This window comes from Somniosus microcephalus, chromosome 10 (assembly GCF_052327205.1).
Source record: "Somniosus microcephalus isolate GS21.2 chromosome 10, FLI_Smic_1.0, whole genome shotgun sequence".
Taxonomy (NCBI): Eukaryota; Metazoa; Chordata; class Chondrichthyes; order Squaliformes; family Somniosidae; genus Somniosus; species Somniosus microcephalus.
In genome coordinates, this window is record NC_140996.1 from 165,111,891 (window position 1) to 165,127,791 (window position 15,901).

The window sequence follows — 15,901 nt, forward strand, 5'->3', positions numbered from 1 at the left end:
ACTAAGAAAAAGGTGCAGGTTCACTTTAAGAGCAAATCTTTTTTTCTGAAACGGAAGAGTGAACACGCAATGCAAAACAAGTGCAAGTCCGCAGCTGCTCTCCTCCATTTTAGAAAATGGAAATGGATGTCAAGTTATACGGGACAGTATATAATTAATCTTATTTTAGAGTAAGTATGATTTTACAATCAAATTGAAGGTAACCTCAGATTGTGAATTTTAAATTTGTACTCCCCTCATACTTTTTTTTTAAATCTTGACTTCTCACCAACACATTATTGCTGACAGCCTGAAAATACAACTTGTTCCTGGGCCAATACGCGAGTCCCACCACTCTATGAAGAAGCATGTGTTTAAAGTGAGAGCACCAGAATGCATTTACACTAAAAGTTTAGCATTGGTTTTGGGTTTTGCCCCAATGCTAAACTTTTGTAAATCCAATCTGACTAAGTGAAGCAAAAGGATAATCACTGCTCCAGTGAGTCTCACTCCATTTCCCTTTGGAGTCTGATTGGTTCCGACTCCAAATTCACTTACAATACGATAGCATTGGTGTATTTTGCAGTTTTGCTTCACACCAACACTATAGTTGTAGTGTATATGCACCCGATGCACCCTGAAAGAAATAAGAGCCTTAAATCAAAAACATTCTTGTGATCATAATATCACAGATGATGTAGAAAACACTAGATAAACTCTCTCAGCTCCCAGGATACAAACAGGTCAATCATTAAGGGCACTGTAAATAATGACGTACCAATATGTCAATTTTAGATTCAAAAAGTAACTGTTGAAACTAAAATATTTTTTATTACAGCTAGTTTTGTCATATTAGGCACTCTACTAATTGAAGCTAGTTTTTGCAAGTTTAGACCCAAAACTGAATTTACCTCTGCTCCAAGGCTCAGACAGATGATCCCATCCTCAAATGGAGAATGAGTGTCAATATGGGGAGGAATTCCTGTCAGAATAAGTGCAAACAAATTGTACAATATTAATTCTGCTCAATAAAAAGCACTAAAACCAATCATCAAACCAATTCTATGTTTATATGAAATGTCAACCTTAATACCAATGCAGTATAATCAGAGGCTCCTAAATTTAGTCAGGTCTGTATCAGAGTATAATACCAACAAGTACTAAAATATAGATTTGTACTTTTCTGGTCACTGAATGCAAGATTTCTTTAAAAATTATATATTTTTAAAACATTTTTAAAGTTAGGTTTATCTCATTTATAGTTGTAAAAGAGATTGAAAGTAAATCATCATGTTCTATCACAGCTGAACAAAGCATGCCATCCTAAATCAACAAAACTGACTTTTTGCTGACACGAGATTCTTCCAGAGTCATCTTGCTTTCATCGTCTATCCCACACTTGCGATAACACATTAAAATACTAGTTGAAACTGTTAAAAGTTTATTTCACCTTGTCCAGGCTCATATTGATTTATGGTCAGCTGATCAGGTTTAAATTTTATATATCCCTTTTCCATGGATTGCTCTAAAATGTCATCACAAATTTCAGGAAGACCTATTTAAAAAACAAAGACAAAAATTATATACATGTTTGAATGCTAATAACTTTGCACAACAAGAGAACAAAATAAATGCCTGGAATGGGTTTGAATGTTATAGGGATAAGTATGGACAGAAATAGTCAAATAATCTGTGGGACATTATGGTTCCTGTACTGCCGAGATCAAGGAAAAGCAACCAGCTAACATTATACAGTGGAGATGTGAGAACGAACAGATATTCTTAAGTTTTGCCTGTGTATCATTAGAGATCAGGCGTCCTCATTTCTGGAATTTTAATAAACTTTTGGCTTGAAAGCAATTCACGAGTACACTTTATTGACAATTTAAGATGGACGCTACTGGATTCTTTAACTTTACTTACAAAATTAAAACAACATAAGAACTAGGAGCAGGAATAGACCATGCGGCCCCTCGAGCCTGCTCCGCCATTCAATAAGATCATGGCTGATCTTCGACCTCAACTCCACTTTCCCGCCCGATTCCTTGATTCCCCTCGAGTCCAAAAAATCTATCGCTCTCAGATTTGACCAGTCAAGTTTTAAAACAAATTTTTTAAAGCCTGCCCCAGTGGTTTTAGTTCATTTCTTAGTAACAAACTGGAGCAGCATTGAACATCTTGTAACAGGTGAGCTGTCCACCTTTGCATCTTAAAAGAGGGTGAACGTTTTCAAATAACAGTTGCTAAACATGCACAGTGAAATTCACAATACTTACGTTTTCTAAAGACTAACAATTAGAAAACATAAGTATTGTGAATTTGACTGTGCATGTTGCAGCCTTTTACATCTACAAATGTAAGGAGGCAACTTGAATGCAGGTGCTATTTATAAAGTTTTAACCAATTAACAGAGAAATTGGGAGGGATATGGAAATATTTGGATTTTGTGATATAATACCCAGCTGAAGTCCTAAAAAAAAACTAAGTTAACTAAAATGTTCATAATGTATGTATTGGCAAATGAATTTCAAAATAGATAAGTGTGAGGTATTACATATTGGTAAGAAAAATAAGGAGATCACATATTACTTGGAAAATAAGAATCTAAATGGTGAAGAAGAGCAAAGGGATCTGGGAGTACAAATACACAAATCACTAAAAGTAGCGACGCAGGTTAATAATGATTTTTTTAAAAAGCAAACCAAACACAAGGGTTTATTTCTAGAGGGATAGAATCGAAAAGTAGAGAAGTTATGCTAAACTTGTATCGAACCATGGTTAGACCACACTTGGAGTACTATGTATAGTTCTGGTCACCATAATATAAAAAGGATATAGACGCACTAGAGAGGGTGCAAAAAATATTTACAAGGATAATACCAGAAATGCGAGGTTATACGTATCGGGATAGGATGATCAGGCTGGGTCTTTTGAAAAGAGACGACTGAGGGGTGATCTAATAGACGTCTTTAAAATTATGAAAGGATTTGATACAGTAGACAGAGAGAGTGTTACCACTTGTGGGGAAGAGCTAAACTAGAGGCCATCAATATAAGATAGGCACCAAGAAATCAAATGGTGAATTCGGAAGAATCATCTTTACCCAGAGAGTGGCAATAATGTGGAACTCGCTATCACAAGGAGTGGTTGAGGCGAATAGTATAGATGCATTTTAAGGGGAGTCTAGATAAGCATATGAGGGAGAAGGGAATAGAGGGTTATGCTGATAGAGTTAGATGAGGAAGGATGGGAGGAGGCTCGTGTGGAGCATAAACACCGGCACGGACTGGTTGGACAGAATGGCCTGTATATTCTATGTAAAACAAAATCCCAAACAAACACACCTGCACAGAATTCTCATAGGATTATCCTATTGTGGCAAGACTCACGCTGCTCAGTTTCTATTTCAAGCATGACAAGGGAGAATAACAAACATATGCTTTAGAGCTTCTACCTAAATAAGTACAAATCTGATTAGCATGGCAAATGGATTTTTTTTTTAATTTTTTTTTTTTTAAAGTCAGTTAAAAATCCAGCATGAACAAAAATCACTTGAAATAATGTGGCAAGTTTCATTCACTCCGCAATACAAATATATAGTTTTTTCTTGTGATGTTTTCGGCAATTGCTTACATTCCACCAAACATTTAATGCATCACAGCAAAAGTCCAAAACGGGCAGAAATACATGATCTAATGTACCTCCTGGCAGAGGCTTATCCTTGTCCACGTTATTGTTGTCATAATGAAATTCATACCCATAGTGCTTTACTCTTCGATGTTTCAGAGATCTTTGGGCTATGAAAATCAGAAAAAATAAAATTACAGAAACCATTTTAAATATTGAATTCTGATGCAGGGTCCAACATTCATTTCACAAAGTCTGTAAAACTTGTATAATTTTATATTGCTTTGTCCCATGTTTTTTTAAAAAGTAAATAATAATATACAGAGTAACGATTTGCAATTTACAAGCTGTTACAGGAAAAATAAATAAATCTGCTATCAAAATGTGAAGCAAACAAATATTAATTTAAATGACAACACCCATCTGATTTTGACCATCATGCTTTTAATATTCACTTTGTTTCAAGGCTATCCATTCAGAACCATATCAAATTCATTTAGACATAATTACTTGACCTATATTGTAGAACAAAATAGCGTCTAAAATTAAAATGCTCAGAGTGGTATTAAAACGGTTTAATTGAACACAGACCAGTACATTGGTGCCTCCAAGGTACTGCATCACAGTCCATGCCCGCTATTTCCCATGGTAGGTTACTGATCAAAATCACATCACTAGATTCTGGGCACTACACCACTTAAAGAATTAAACTGTTACCCTTCCTGCTTCAAACAACAAGTCTGCCATCATTTACTTCCTCATGATCAGTGGCAGAGGGATTAGTGCAAAGGCACAAGAATGGAGTCGAGGTGCAGATCACCCATGACCTAACTGAATGGTGGAGCAGGGCCAATGGGCTGAATGGCCTATTTCTGTTCCTATGATTGGTAGGGGCTTGGGTGGGTCACCTACTCACGCTATCTCTCCTGCACCATTTTATGTTAATATACATCAGATTATATGGAATAATAGCAATACATATCAAGCAATCCCCCTTTACACCTTTTAAAATTAACAGAAAAATGGTTACACAATGGGGCGTAAACAATGAATTGGCCTTTCTGAATTCTGCACTGGATATTTTTAGATGATTCTAAACACTACCTACTGTCTTTTCTCTGTGTACTACTCACCATTTTCCTTTGTTGCGTCTGTGCTTCCTTCTACAAATGCCAAAAGCCTCTTCTCATACTCAGGAGATATAACCTCTTCAACCACCAAAAGGCCTGGTGGTAGGCTCAAAGGAGAAACGTCTTCACTGAAAACTTCAAAAAAGATATTGAAAGCTTTTTACCCCTTCGACTGAAACTCCTTAATTAGCACAATTACAATTTTCTAAATTCATGCCTGTTGTTGGCAAATGTAAAGATATTAACTATCATATTAACATTAATTTTCTAACAGGAGAAGATTCTTCGATGACTAAATATTAGTTGGACACTAAGGGCTGGATTTTGTCAATGGGGAGCTTTTGGAGGTGGGACTCCCACTTGTCGGGTTTTAGTCCCGCCTCCAGCGACTTGTGGCTAACCCACGCTATTTTCCCTTGATTGACCTTGTTAAGCCCACCCAGCGGGCTTAGCAGGCCAATTAAGGGAAAGCCGGTTGCAGGTGACGTCAGCGAGTGACGTTTCATCTGTCAAGAGCTTTTGACAGATGTAATGTCATCGTTTGACAGCTCTGTGAAGCTGTCAAACACTGACAATCTGTCTTCTAAGTTGAATCTTTACTCAAGACTCAATTAGAAAGCCTTCCTGAGCAGAAAGCAGAAAGCTGCAACTTTTGACAGTTCAGCGGCCATTCTGCTTTCTGTGCCAGTGAGCTGAGGGACTCCCGAGACCTGAAGAGAGGAAGCCTGCAGGAAGATGTAAAGGTAAGTAAAACTTATTAAAACACTTTACAAACACCTCACACACTTACCTCTCCACACTTGCACCCATCACTCACCTGCACACCGGACATCTCGGCCCCTCCGACCCCCACAGACCGACGGCCCGCCTCGCTGACCCTGGCGAGGTTCGGAGCCATTGGGAAGCCCACACTTCAGGGCTCAAAATAGGGATTAGCCAAAAAACTGCCATTAACTACCTGTTAACAGGCAGTTAATTGGCACTAATCTTCTCGAGGAGACGGGACCCGGCGCGAGCCTCCTGGGAAGATGGCACGGAGATGTGTTGGGTACCCACCCCCAGATTCTGCCATTTTCCCGGCAGTCCCACCTCCAAACCCGCCTCCCCAGGGCTGGCAAAATTGCCCCCTAAACTTTCAGAAAACTTTAGGGGTGGGGAGCGTGAGAAAGGGAGAGAAAAAGTGATACAGGAACAGCACTCCAAGGCATAATGTGCAAACACCTGGCAACTTGGTCATGAATCATGGCTTGGAAGCCAGTCCTATGGTTTCTTTATGGCTTTTGTTGATTAACATTGGAGACCGCTGGAGTTTGATTGACTGTTGTTCTTACTTGCTCTAGAAATGGCACTTCACCCTCTTTAAAAAAAAAGTATTACAAGAATGTCTGTTGTTCTTTCTTACACCAGTTAGTGGTGTGGCCCTGCTAAGGTGCAGATGGCAAATTTATTGATCAATTGATTGCTGTACCACTACCTCTGAAGCCAGGTTGCATTTATGCAGGACAGATTTAATGAATTGTCGCCCCAAAAGCCCCACTGCATTTGTTAAGGCTACATTTATTTATTTAGAAACATAGAAAAATAGGAGCAGGAGTAGGCCATTCGGCCTGTCGAGCCTGCTCTGCCATTCAATATGATCATGGCTGATCCTCTATCTCAATATCATATTCCCGCTCTCTCCCCATACCCCTTGATCCCTTTTGTGTCTAGAAATCTATCTATCACCTTCTTAAATATCTATTTTTTTCTAAAAATAAAAACAAAAACATTACCAGTTGGCACACTGCTCCAGAGACAAAAACAAATTATTTTGGCCCCATTTAATTTTGTAATGATTTGGGCTGGTCCACTACTCCTGAAGCTTGATTCCATGAGACCATATATAAATGGTGGGAGAAGTAAGTGCCCCTGAAGTCATAAATTCATAGAGCAGCCAGCACACCAACAAATAATAACTTAATGAGGCAGCAGGCACCAATTACTGTAATTAATATTCCCAACATAACTTTGCCACTGCTGTTTCCTGACTCTCAGCCACCAACTGATGTTTTGCTGGATTCACCAGCAGTTTATGCGTGCTTGTAATGTATTTTCTAACTGTAAAGACAAGTTTAAAAGAACTAAAAGCATCTATAATATTGGAGTTAGAAAAAAAAAGGTACTTAGCTTGCTAAAGCATTTAAACTGAAAGTAGCACGCTAGCAGATCTCCCATTGTGTTGCTCAAAGTGAGTCATATAATTCACTATTTTATGCCAAGTACGGGATAATATCAGAGCCACTGATTTAGAGTGACTAAATAAGTCAAATTCCATCTTTAATTAAATGGCATTTTGGGATTTTTATTTTCTGGTGCTTTGGGAATTGAATTCCACAACTCTGTCCATTATTCTGTGAAAAGAGTAAAGGAATATCCTTTATTTTATACATACTCTTTTACTTACGCATTTAATTTTTACCCATTACCAGTTTTAAAGTTCAATACTAATGAAGATCAGAAAAATGGAAATGAACTTACCTTCCTCCACAAAGTTCAGATATAAAGTGATAGGTTGAGTATTTCCATCAGTTTTTAGGTCTCGTCCATTAAGAGCATTGTATGCCTCCCTGGCTTCTTGAATTGTACTATACGTTGCAAAAGCATGTGGTTTATTAGGAAGCATCAGAAGGGTTTCAACTGTTCCAAACTGCTGTAACACTTTCACCAGCTGCTGTCGGCTGACACCATTACCCAGACCACCATTGGCTACAACCAAGTGCTAATAAAAACAAAACAATGTGGCATATTATACCAGAAATTATTTTATTAACCATTAAAAATAGGCTGTTATAAAGTTTCTTCTGGCATTAAGTGTGCTTTATAAAACCAGCAAGTTAAAAAACAAAGAGACCAAATTAAATGGTCTCTGATAAGATCACTATGAATATTAATAAAGATAAACTTTTTCCAAGTTTCAACTACAGGAAACTTTCGTTTAACCGGAGGTTAAATGTCCGGAAAGCTCTATCTACCGGCAAAATTCAGGAGCTGTTTCCTATAAGTTTTTTTACTTCTCGTTGCTTTTTTTTTCCAGTCAGGCTCTGCAAGGTCTAGCTGAAGCTGTTGCTTAGCTACAGAGACTCTTTTAAGCTGCGGCCAACTGTTTTGAAGCCGTCAGGGTTTGTTGATTCACACGGAGCTCAAAAGCTCCGTATGTTTTAACATTAGCACTGGTTTCTACGGCAGTTTTGATGGTACGGTCCCGTCAGTACCGGATACCAGAAAGTTTCCTGTATATGGTTATAGGAGTCAAATGTCTTAAATTATGTTATTCTGCTAAAAGTTTCAAGTAATCTAGGTCATTAGAATCTACCACAGACTGTAATGTAGAAATGGGCTATTTGCCCAACTACTGCCCAGAAACTGCCCGCAAAACTCTTACGGCTGCTGGAAGCAGGCATAGGGCCTGCTTTCACCAGTGTAAGGGTTATTATAAATCTTAAATTAATTTTTTTTAATGAAAAATGATGCACAAACACTTAAAATTAGTTTATACACATATTGGATCAGATTAAAATGTTTAAAATTATTTTTCAAAAAAATTAAATTTTTATTGTATTTGTTGTAATGAAGGGACTTTTAATTCAATTTGAAAATCAGAACATTTATTTTTATTACAGTTGTCTAAATTGTTTAATTATTTGGGGATTCCATTCGTAAATGGAATCCTCCTTTCTCATTGGAGGACCTGGCCCACGTGATCCCAGGGACGCTTCCAAACCGCCTGCGTCCCTGGGCCTTTACGCGGGCGTACGCCTGCAGGCTCAGGCCCCGAACTCTCCGTAGCTTTGGAGCCAGGAGGCAAGTTCGTAGATCTTTCACGGGTCGGGGGCGCACTCCGGAGGTATGCCTCGGACTGCAAATTCAGGGCCAATAAATGAGTCAACATAGGTCAAGTAGATGAAAAATTAAGTGGAGTGGGTAGTGCTGGACTCAAGTGAGACACCACAAGTTAAAGAGGAAGAGAAACAGGGATAATGGACAGGTCATAGTTAAAAGATTGCTACTGAAACTGACAGTAGTGGGAATTCGAGGTATAGATAAAGAGCCAAAGGAATGAAACAGCAGATGCTTGTTAGGGAGTGTCCTAGGGGGAGTGTTTGCTAGTGCTGTGGGGGAGGGTTTAAACTAAAATGGCAGGGGGTTGGGAACCTGTGCAGGCAGACAGAGGAAAGGGAAAGAAGGATAGAAGCAAAAGACAAGGAGAAAAGCAAAAGTGGCAGTCAGAGAAATCAAGGGTTTAAATCAAACATGGCCACAGTAAATAATAATTCTAAAAGGTCTAAGAGTGTTAAAAAAATAAGCTAGAAGCCTTTGTGTCTTAATACGAGGAGCATTCGTAATAAGGTGGATGAATTAGCTACGCAAATAGATGTAAACAGATATGATATGATTGGGATTACGGAAACATGGCTCCAGGGCGACCAAGGCTGGGAACTCAGCATCCAGGAGTATTCAATATTCAGGAAAGACAGGCAAAAAGGAAAAGGAGGTGGGGTAGCATTGCTGGTTAAAGGGGAGATTAACACAATTGTAAGGAAGGATGTTAGCTCTGATGATGTGGAATCTGTATGGGTAGAGCTGAGAAATACCAAGGGGCAGAAAACACTAGTGGGAGTTGTATACAGACCCCCAAACAGTAATGCGGAGGTTGGGGATGGCATTAAACGGGAAATTAGAGACGCGTGCAATAAGGGCACAGCAGTTATCATGGGTGACTTTAATCTACAAATAGATTGGGCTAACCAAATTAGTAGCAATGCTGTGGAGGAGGAATTCCTGGAGTGTATACGGGATGGTTTCCTGGACCAATATGTCGAGGAACCAACTAGAGATCAGGCCATCTTAGACTGGGTATTATGTAATGAGAAAGGAATAATTAGCAATCTTGTTGTGCGAGGCCCCTTGGGGCGGAGCGATCATAATATGATCGAATTCTTCATTAAGATGGAGAGTGAAGTATTTGACTCAGAGACTAGGGTCCTGAATTTAAATAAAGGAAACTACGATGGTATGAGACACGAGTTGGGTAGGATTGATTGGGGAATGTTACTCAAAGGGTTGACGGTGGATAGGCAATGGCAAACATTTAAAGATTGCATGGATGAACTACAGAATTTGTTCATCCCTGTTTGGCATAAAAATAAAACAAAAACGTTGACTCAACCGTGGCTAACATGGGAAATTAGGGATAGCATAAGATCCAAGGAGAGGACATATAATTTGGCCAGAAAAAGCAGCAAACCTGAGGATTGGGAGCAGTTTAGGATTCAGCAAAGGAGGACAAAGGTATTAATTAAGAGAGGGAAAATAGAGTATGAGAGTAAGCTTGCAGGGAACATAAAAACTGACTGTAAAAGCTTCTATAGATATGTGAAGAGTAAAAGATTGGTGAAGTCAAGCGTAGGTTCCTTGCAGTCAGAATCAGGGGAATTTATAATGGGGAACAAAGTATTGGCAGACCAATTAAATAATATACTTTGGTTCTGTCTTCACAAAGGAGGACACAAATAACCTCCCAGAGATGTCGGGGAACATAGGGTTTAATGAGAGGGAGGAACCGAATGAAATCAGTATTTGTAGGGAAATGGACGGCATTGAAGGCCGATAAATCCCCAGGGCCTGATAATCTACATCCTAGGGTATTTAAGGAAGTGGCCCTAGAAATAGTAGATGCATTGCTGGTCATCTTCCAAAATTCTATAGATTCTGGAACAGTTCCCATGGATTGGAGGGTAGCTAATGTTACCCCACTATTCAAAAAAGGTGGGAGAGAGAAAACGGGGAATTATAGACCGGTAAGCCTGACATCAGTAGTGGGGAAAATGCTAGAGTCCATTACAAAAGATGTAATAGCAGAGCTGTAAGAATTCGCAATAATTTACAGTTCTGAAGGTCAATTTTTTTGATTAAAGAATCCCTGGGCGTTGTGCTTTTAAATTTCCAGGGATAAAAATGGCTGTCACCACATGGCCGAAGACAAAGGACAATGCTTTGTTTACAAAGCAATTGAATGCTATTAGCATTTGTTTGTATATCGAGTGGATACATCTAAACTGCAGAAGAGACTTTTGTATCTTGAATGGGATCCGTTTAAGAATTGAATGGGTCTAAATCACTTAGCATTCTGGACAATAGAGCAGTTGTATTTCCCTTTTGTTTCAGCCCAGGGAGCTCCGGAAGACACATTAACCCAGTCTAACCACTTTGATTTAGCCAATCACAGCTTTCTCTTGTGTATTGGACCCTTTGGGCGGGGAATTTTGCACACAGCCCTTGCAGGGCAGAACAGCAGGACCTCACCAGATATATAAGACAGCTGCTGAGAAGCTATCGCTCTTCTTTACTTCCTGGGACCATAGGTGAGTCTCTCTCTCTCTTACTTCGCTGGATCACAGGTGAGCAGGGTGTTCTGACTCCTCAACAAGGCAACCTAGCAGGAGTTTGGGGTGGTGATTTGAGGATAATTGCTAAGATTGTTTAAATAACATTGTAGTCATTTTATCCCTCGTTTTCGCCATCTGCAACCCCGTTATATAGTTTTAATGTAATTACTGTGTTCGTGTGGTATAGTTTATTCTTTGGATTGTAGTTTATTTAGGTAATAAAACTGGATTTTTCTCTCATCCAAACCACTTGTTCCGTTTTAATATTATTAATTATAAGTTCCTCCACTCAGAACTAAAGGAGGGGTAGCGATTCGGTACCACTGTTTCAAAATTGGTTTTATTGGAATTGGTCTGAGTGCAGGCAAAGGCTGCAAGACCAGGAAAATTACTTTAAACCAGTTTAAAGAAGCCCCCAACCCTTACAGAGCACTTACAGTGACAGGATCGGACAAAGTCAACATGGATTTACAAAAGGTAAATCATGCTTGACTAATCTACTGTAATTTTTTGAGGATGTAACTGGTAGAATAGATAAGGGAGAACCAGTGGATGTGGTGTATTTGGACTTTCAGAAGGCTTTCGGTAAGGTCCCACATAAGAGATTAGCATGTAAAGTTAAAGCACATGGGATTGGGGGCAAGGTACTGACTTGGATAGAGAACTGGTAGGCAGACAGGAGGCAAAGAGTTGGAATAAATGAGTCTATTTCCGAGTGGCAGGCAGTGACTAGTGGGGTACCGCAGGGATCAGTCCTAGGACCCCAGCTATTCACAATATATATTAATGATCTAGACGAGGGAACTAGATGTAATATCTCCAAGTTTGCAGATGACACAAAGCTGGGTGGGCGTGTGTGCTGTGAGGAGGATGTCGAGAAACTCCAGTATGATTTGGGCAGGTTGGGTGATTGGGCAGATGCATAGCAGATGCAGTATAATGTGGATAAATGCGAGGTTATCCACTTTGGTGGCAAAAATAGGAAGGCAGATTATTATCTGAACGGCAATAGAGTGGGGAAAGGGGAAGTGCAACGAAACCTGAATGTCCTTGTGCACCAGTCGCTGAAGGTAAGCATGCAGGTGCAAATGCGGTTAAGAAGGCAAATGGTATGTTGGCATTCGTAGCGAGAGGGTTCAAGTACAGGAACAAGGATGTCTTGCTGCAGTTGTACAGGGCCTTGGTGAGACCACACCTTGAGTATTGTGTGCAGTTTTGGTCGCCTTATCTGAGGAAGGATGTTCTTGCCATGGAGGGAGTGCAGCGAAGATTCACCAGACTGATACCCGGGATGGCAGGAATGACGTATGAGGAGAGATTGGGTCGATTGGGCTTATATTCGCTGGAGTTTAGAAGAATGAGAGGGGATCTCATTGAAACTTATAAAATTCTAACAGGACTCGACAGACTAGATGCAAGAAGGATGTTCCCGATGGCGGGGGAGTCCAGAACCAGGGGTCACAGTCTAAGGATAAGGGGTAAGCCATTTAGGACTGATGAGGAGGAATTTCTTCACCCAGAGAGTGGTGAACCTGTGGAATTCTCTACCACAGAAGGCAGTTGAGGCCAATTCATTAAATATATTCAAGAAGGAGTTTATATATTTCTTAAGGCTAAAGGGATCAAGGGATATGGGGAGAAGGCAGGGACAGGGTACTGAGTTTGGATGATCAGCCATGATCTCATTGAATGGGAGCAGGCTCGAGTGGCCGAATGGCCTACTTCTGCTCCTATCTTCTATGTTTCTATGAGTGATGTCGACGGGGGGGGGGGGGGGGGGGGGGAGGACAGATTGATGCTAGTCTCCTACTATTCCTAACCCATACTAATAATTTGGTTTCAGAACTTGTTAAAGTGGGATGGGGGGCGGGGGCAAGTTTGCGATCATGTTGATCGTAATCCTAATCCTATCCCTAACATTTGTCCAGTACTGACAACTCTTGTACAGAAACTGTTTTCGGCAGATTGGAGAAATCACATTGGACCCGATGACAAACTCAAGAGAAACGAACTTACTTTGGTCGGTCCAGACACGGTTGCGATGCCATCGTGTTTCAGGAGGATGTGCTGCGCTTTTACTTGTTTTCTCAGTAATTTTTTTTGCTCTTTGGACAATTTCACGTTTCTGCAGCTGGGGGCCGCCATGTGTGTCCGGCGCTAACTACGACCCGCCCGCGCGCGAACTGACTGCAGCGCTGCCCGGGCGTGAGCTTCGCCGGAGCGAGGGTTTCATCGAACGAGGAATGCGGGATTTCCCCGTCCCCCCTCACTATATCTGTGTAGAGGTTTTCAGGCCCCGGGCTTTACCAGTGGAGGCTCCCAGATGCACCGTGCGTGTGTGTGTTTCCGGTACCGTTTGCCTGTACTTCCGCCGCAGCTTCTGTCATGGTAACAGCAGCGTCAGTGGGAGACTGAAGTGGTACTGAGCCCGGCCCCGGTCGTCAGGCCAGGTGAGTGAATAGCTTCGAATTACAGCGAAGGGAAAAATCAAATCAAACCAAACCATTAGGCGCAAAGATATGTCTCATTTAGAAAGGAACAGTGACAGGCGCCCGAGCGCTGTGGACATCCCCCGGTGGTTTGAAATGGATGCTGAGGGCAGGTGCCGAGCTCCAAACCGGTTCCATTGGATGGGCGCCGCCGATTTCTGATCGAGCCCGGGTTGTGTCGGTGCGCGGATGCTGCCATCTCGCCCATAAGCCGTGGACCAGCAAAATCTAATGGGTTACTAGTAAAAAATGTTAATATATAGCGATTGCCCTAGAAACTCACAGACAAATGAGGGTCGGCCGATTATTTATTTCCCCAAAGCCGGACAGTAAATAAATAAACAAAATGTGGAAACCAAGCCCCGAGGTGTGGCTCTTGGGTTTTGAACATCCCCGATAATGTTCAGATCAGATTGGCGCGGTGGGTGATGCTCTTTGCCGTTTTGTGTGTGTGAGGGTGGAAATCCATCACTTCTATCTTTCGGGGAGAGAAGAGACTCGAGGATTGATTGCACTTATTTAATGGGCATGTTATTAAATGCGAAGCGTGTTTCCCATTCCTGCCAGTCCCCAGCCCTGACTGCAGTGCGATGCTGCGGCCAGCCGCCAACGCTTCGTGCCCTTCCCTCTCAGCAACATGACCGCTCAGGGAGCTGCAGCAAATGGAGGCAGGCTGCATCCTCATAGTACCAGATAGCATCAGATACATGGACAAGAAAATAACCACATCACTGTGATCCGCAATGAGTCTACGGAGTGTCGACGTGTTTTTTTTTTAAACTCCCATTTAGCGTCCTTGTTTGTTTTATTGGAATTAATTAATTGTGTTGACCAAAAGCCCTAACCTTTATAAAGCGCATCAACGGAAATTGTGCCTTTACAATTTTAAGAACATATGCCTAGACACGTGATTAGTTGTTCTTAAAAGGGGTAACATAAGAATTTTTTTCTGAAGAGCAATTTAATTTTGTGACATGTTTTCTGAAAACCTTAAAGGTACACATTCTGATCATACATTTTCTTTCTATAAACGTTATGTAATGCGCAAGAAACAACACGGAATCTGTAATACGGGTATTTTCTCATTCAAGAATGAAGTGGTTACCGATGGATAAACCATGCAAACTGTTTATTTATCTATCTGAATGTATTCCATTGTTGTCAGATTTAGCCACTCTCGCTTCGTATATAGAGGTGTTTATTCAATGTAATATGCATGCTAGTTTAAGGCAGTGTCTAAGTCTAAAATGATCAAATCATCTAAACGACCAGAATGCAGGCTCAAAGTGATTTCTGTTGATACACTTACGAATTATATACTGGCCCGGATTTTGAAGTGGTAATGACAGCAAAACTGTCAGCGTTCACCATCATTACTGTTGTGTTTGTACCGCTATACACAACTACATAAAATAATAAAGCAGCAGAGACTGAGAGTAACTTCAAGTGATCTTTACTGGTTAACTGGAACTTCGGCACTGACTATACAAATCGATACGCGTCTGTTATATACGCTCGCAACTAAGGATGTACATCCACAAAACAAAGTAGTCCCTTCAATGTTGTATACATTACAATTACCCCTCTGAAACTGACCATAACTTCAGGATTTAGCATATGCGCAGATAAACGCGGAAATCCTGAAGTTGCGGTCAGTCATTTCCTGCTCCGCCACAGGCCGGCAATCAGTGAAATCACTTGAACTAACGAAAACTTCCCCTTTTCCACTCTAATATCGCTCTTAAACACCCCATAATATTGACTGCTGAGCAACCGTTCTGGGCCTGTAAAATTAATTTTATATTTGTGGAATGTCAAATTTCTCCATTATGATTAAAAATGACTAGATTTTTAAAATAATATAATTTTTTTAGTTTATTTATGCTATTTCAGTTTCTACTTTAACCTGTGTATGTCCCAATCTTTATTTTGTTCTCTGTAAAAAATTTAAAAAGTGAATGATTAAAAACTGCCTTTTATTTCCTGGTTTGCTGTCTGAGAATTCGTCAGTATGATTAGCTGCTTAGACAGCTTGATGATATCACTGCTGCTGTACGCCAGAGATCCCTTTTTGACAGTGCTTAAGATCGAGTAAGCTAAAGTTTTTGCCATGGAGATCGGAAGATCTTTGTGGGTAGCTTTCTTCGAGGTCAGCGGCGATCGCTGTCGCTTCGCCGCTGACCACAAATTCCATGCCAATATAAACATTTTAAATGGATATGATGCACCCTTATCCCAGCAGAATACTGTT

General features: G+C 40.6%; 2 protein-coding genes across 5 annotated transcripts in view; one reads left to right on the forward strand and one right to left on the reverse strand.

The window, feature by feature from the left end:
* Window positions 1-13,467, reverse strand: part of alkbh8 (alkB homolog 8, tRNA methyltransferase) — a 72,755-nt gene extending 59,288 nt beyond the window's left edge. The window contains exons 1-6 of one of the 2 annotated variants that reach the window (XM_085999080.1): window positions 13,178-13,467; window positions 7,254-7,494; window positions 4,740-4,871; window positions 3,681-3,776; window positions 1,430-1,534; window positions 891-961 (exon numbers count right to left, since the gene is read on the reverse strand). In XM_085999080.1, coding sequence (XP_085855206.1) covers window positions 891-961; window positions 1,430-1,534; window positions 3,681-3,776; window positions 4,740-4,871; window positions 7,254-7,494; window positions 13,178-13,306 — 774 coding nt within the window. In that variant the 5' untranslated portion in view covers window positions 13,307-13,467. The remainder of the gene's footprint in view (window positions 1-890; window positions 962-1,429; window positions 1,535-3,680; window positions 3,777-4,739; window positions 4,872-7,253; window positions 7,495-13,177) is intronic. The other variant, XM_085999081.1, reaches the window with a different exon arrangement.
* A 43-nt stretch (window positions 13,468-13,510) lies between these two features.
* elmod1 (ELMO/CED-12 domain containing 1) overlaps window positions 13,511-15,901 on the forward strand; it is a 118,051-nt gene continuing 115,660 nt past the window's right edge. For 2 of the 3 annotated variants that reach the window (XM_085999082.1, XM_085999084.1), the window contains exon 1: window positions 13,511-13,611. The gene's annotated coding sequence lies outside the window, so the exon portion shown is untranslated. The remainder of the gene's footprint in view (window positions 13,612-15,901) is intronic. The other variant, XM_085999083.1, reaches the window with a different exon arrangement.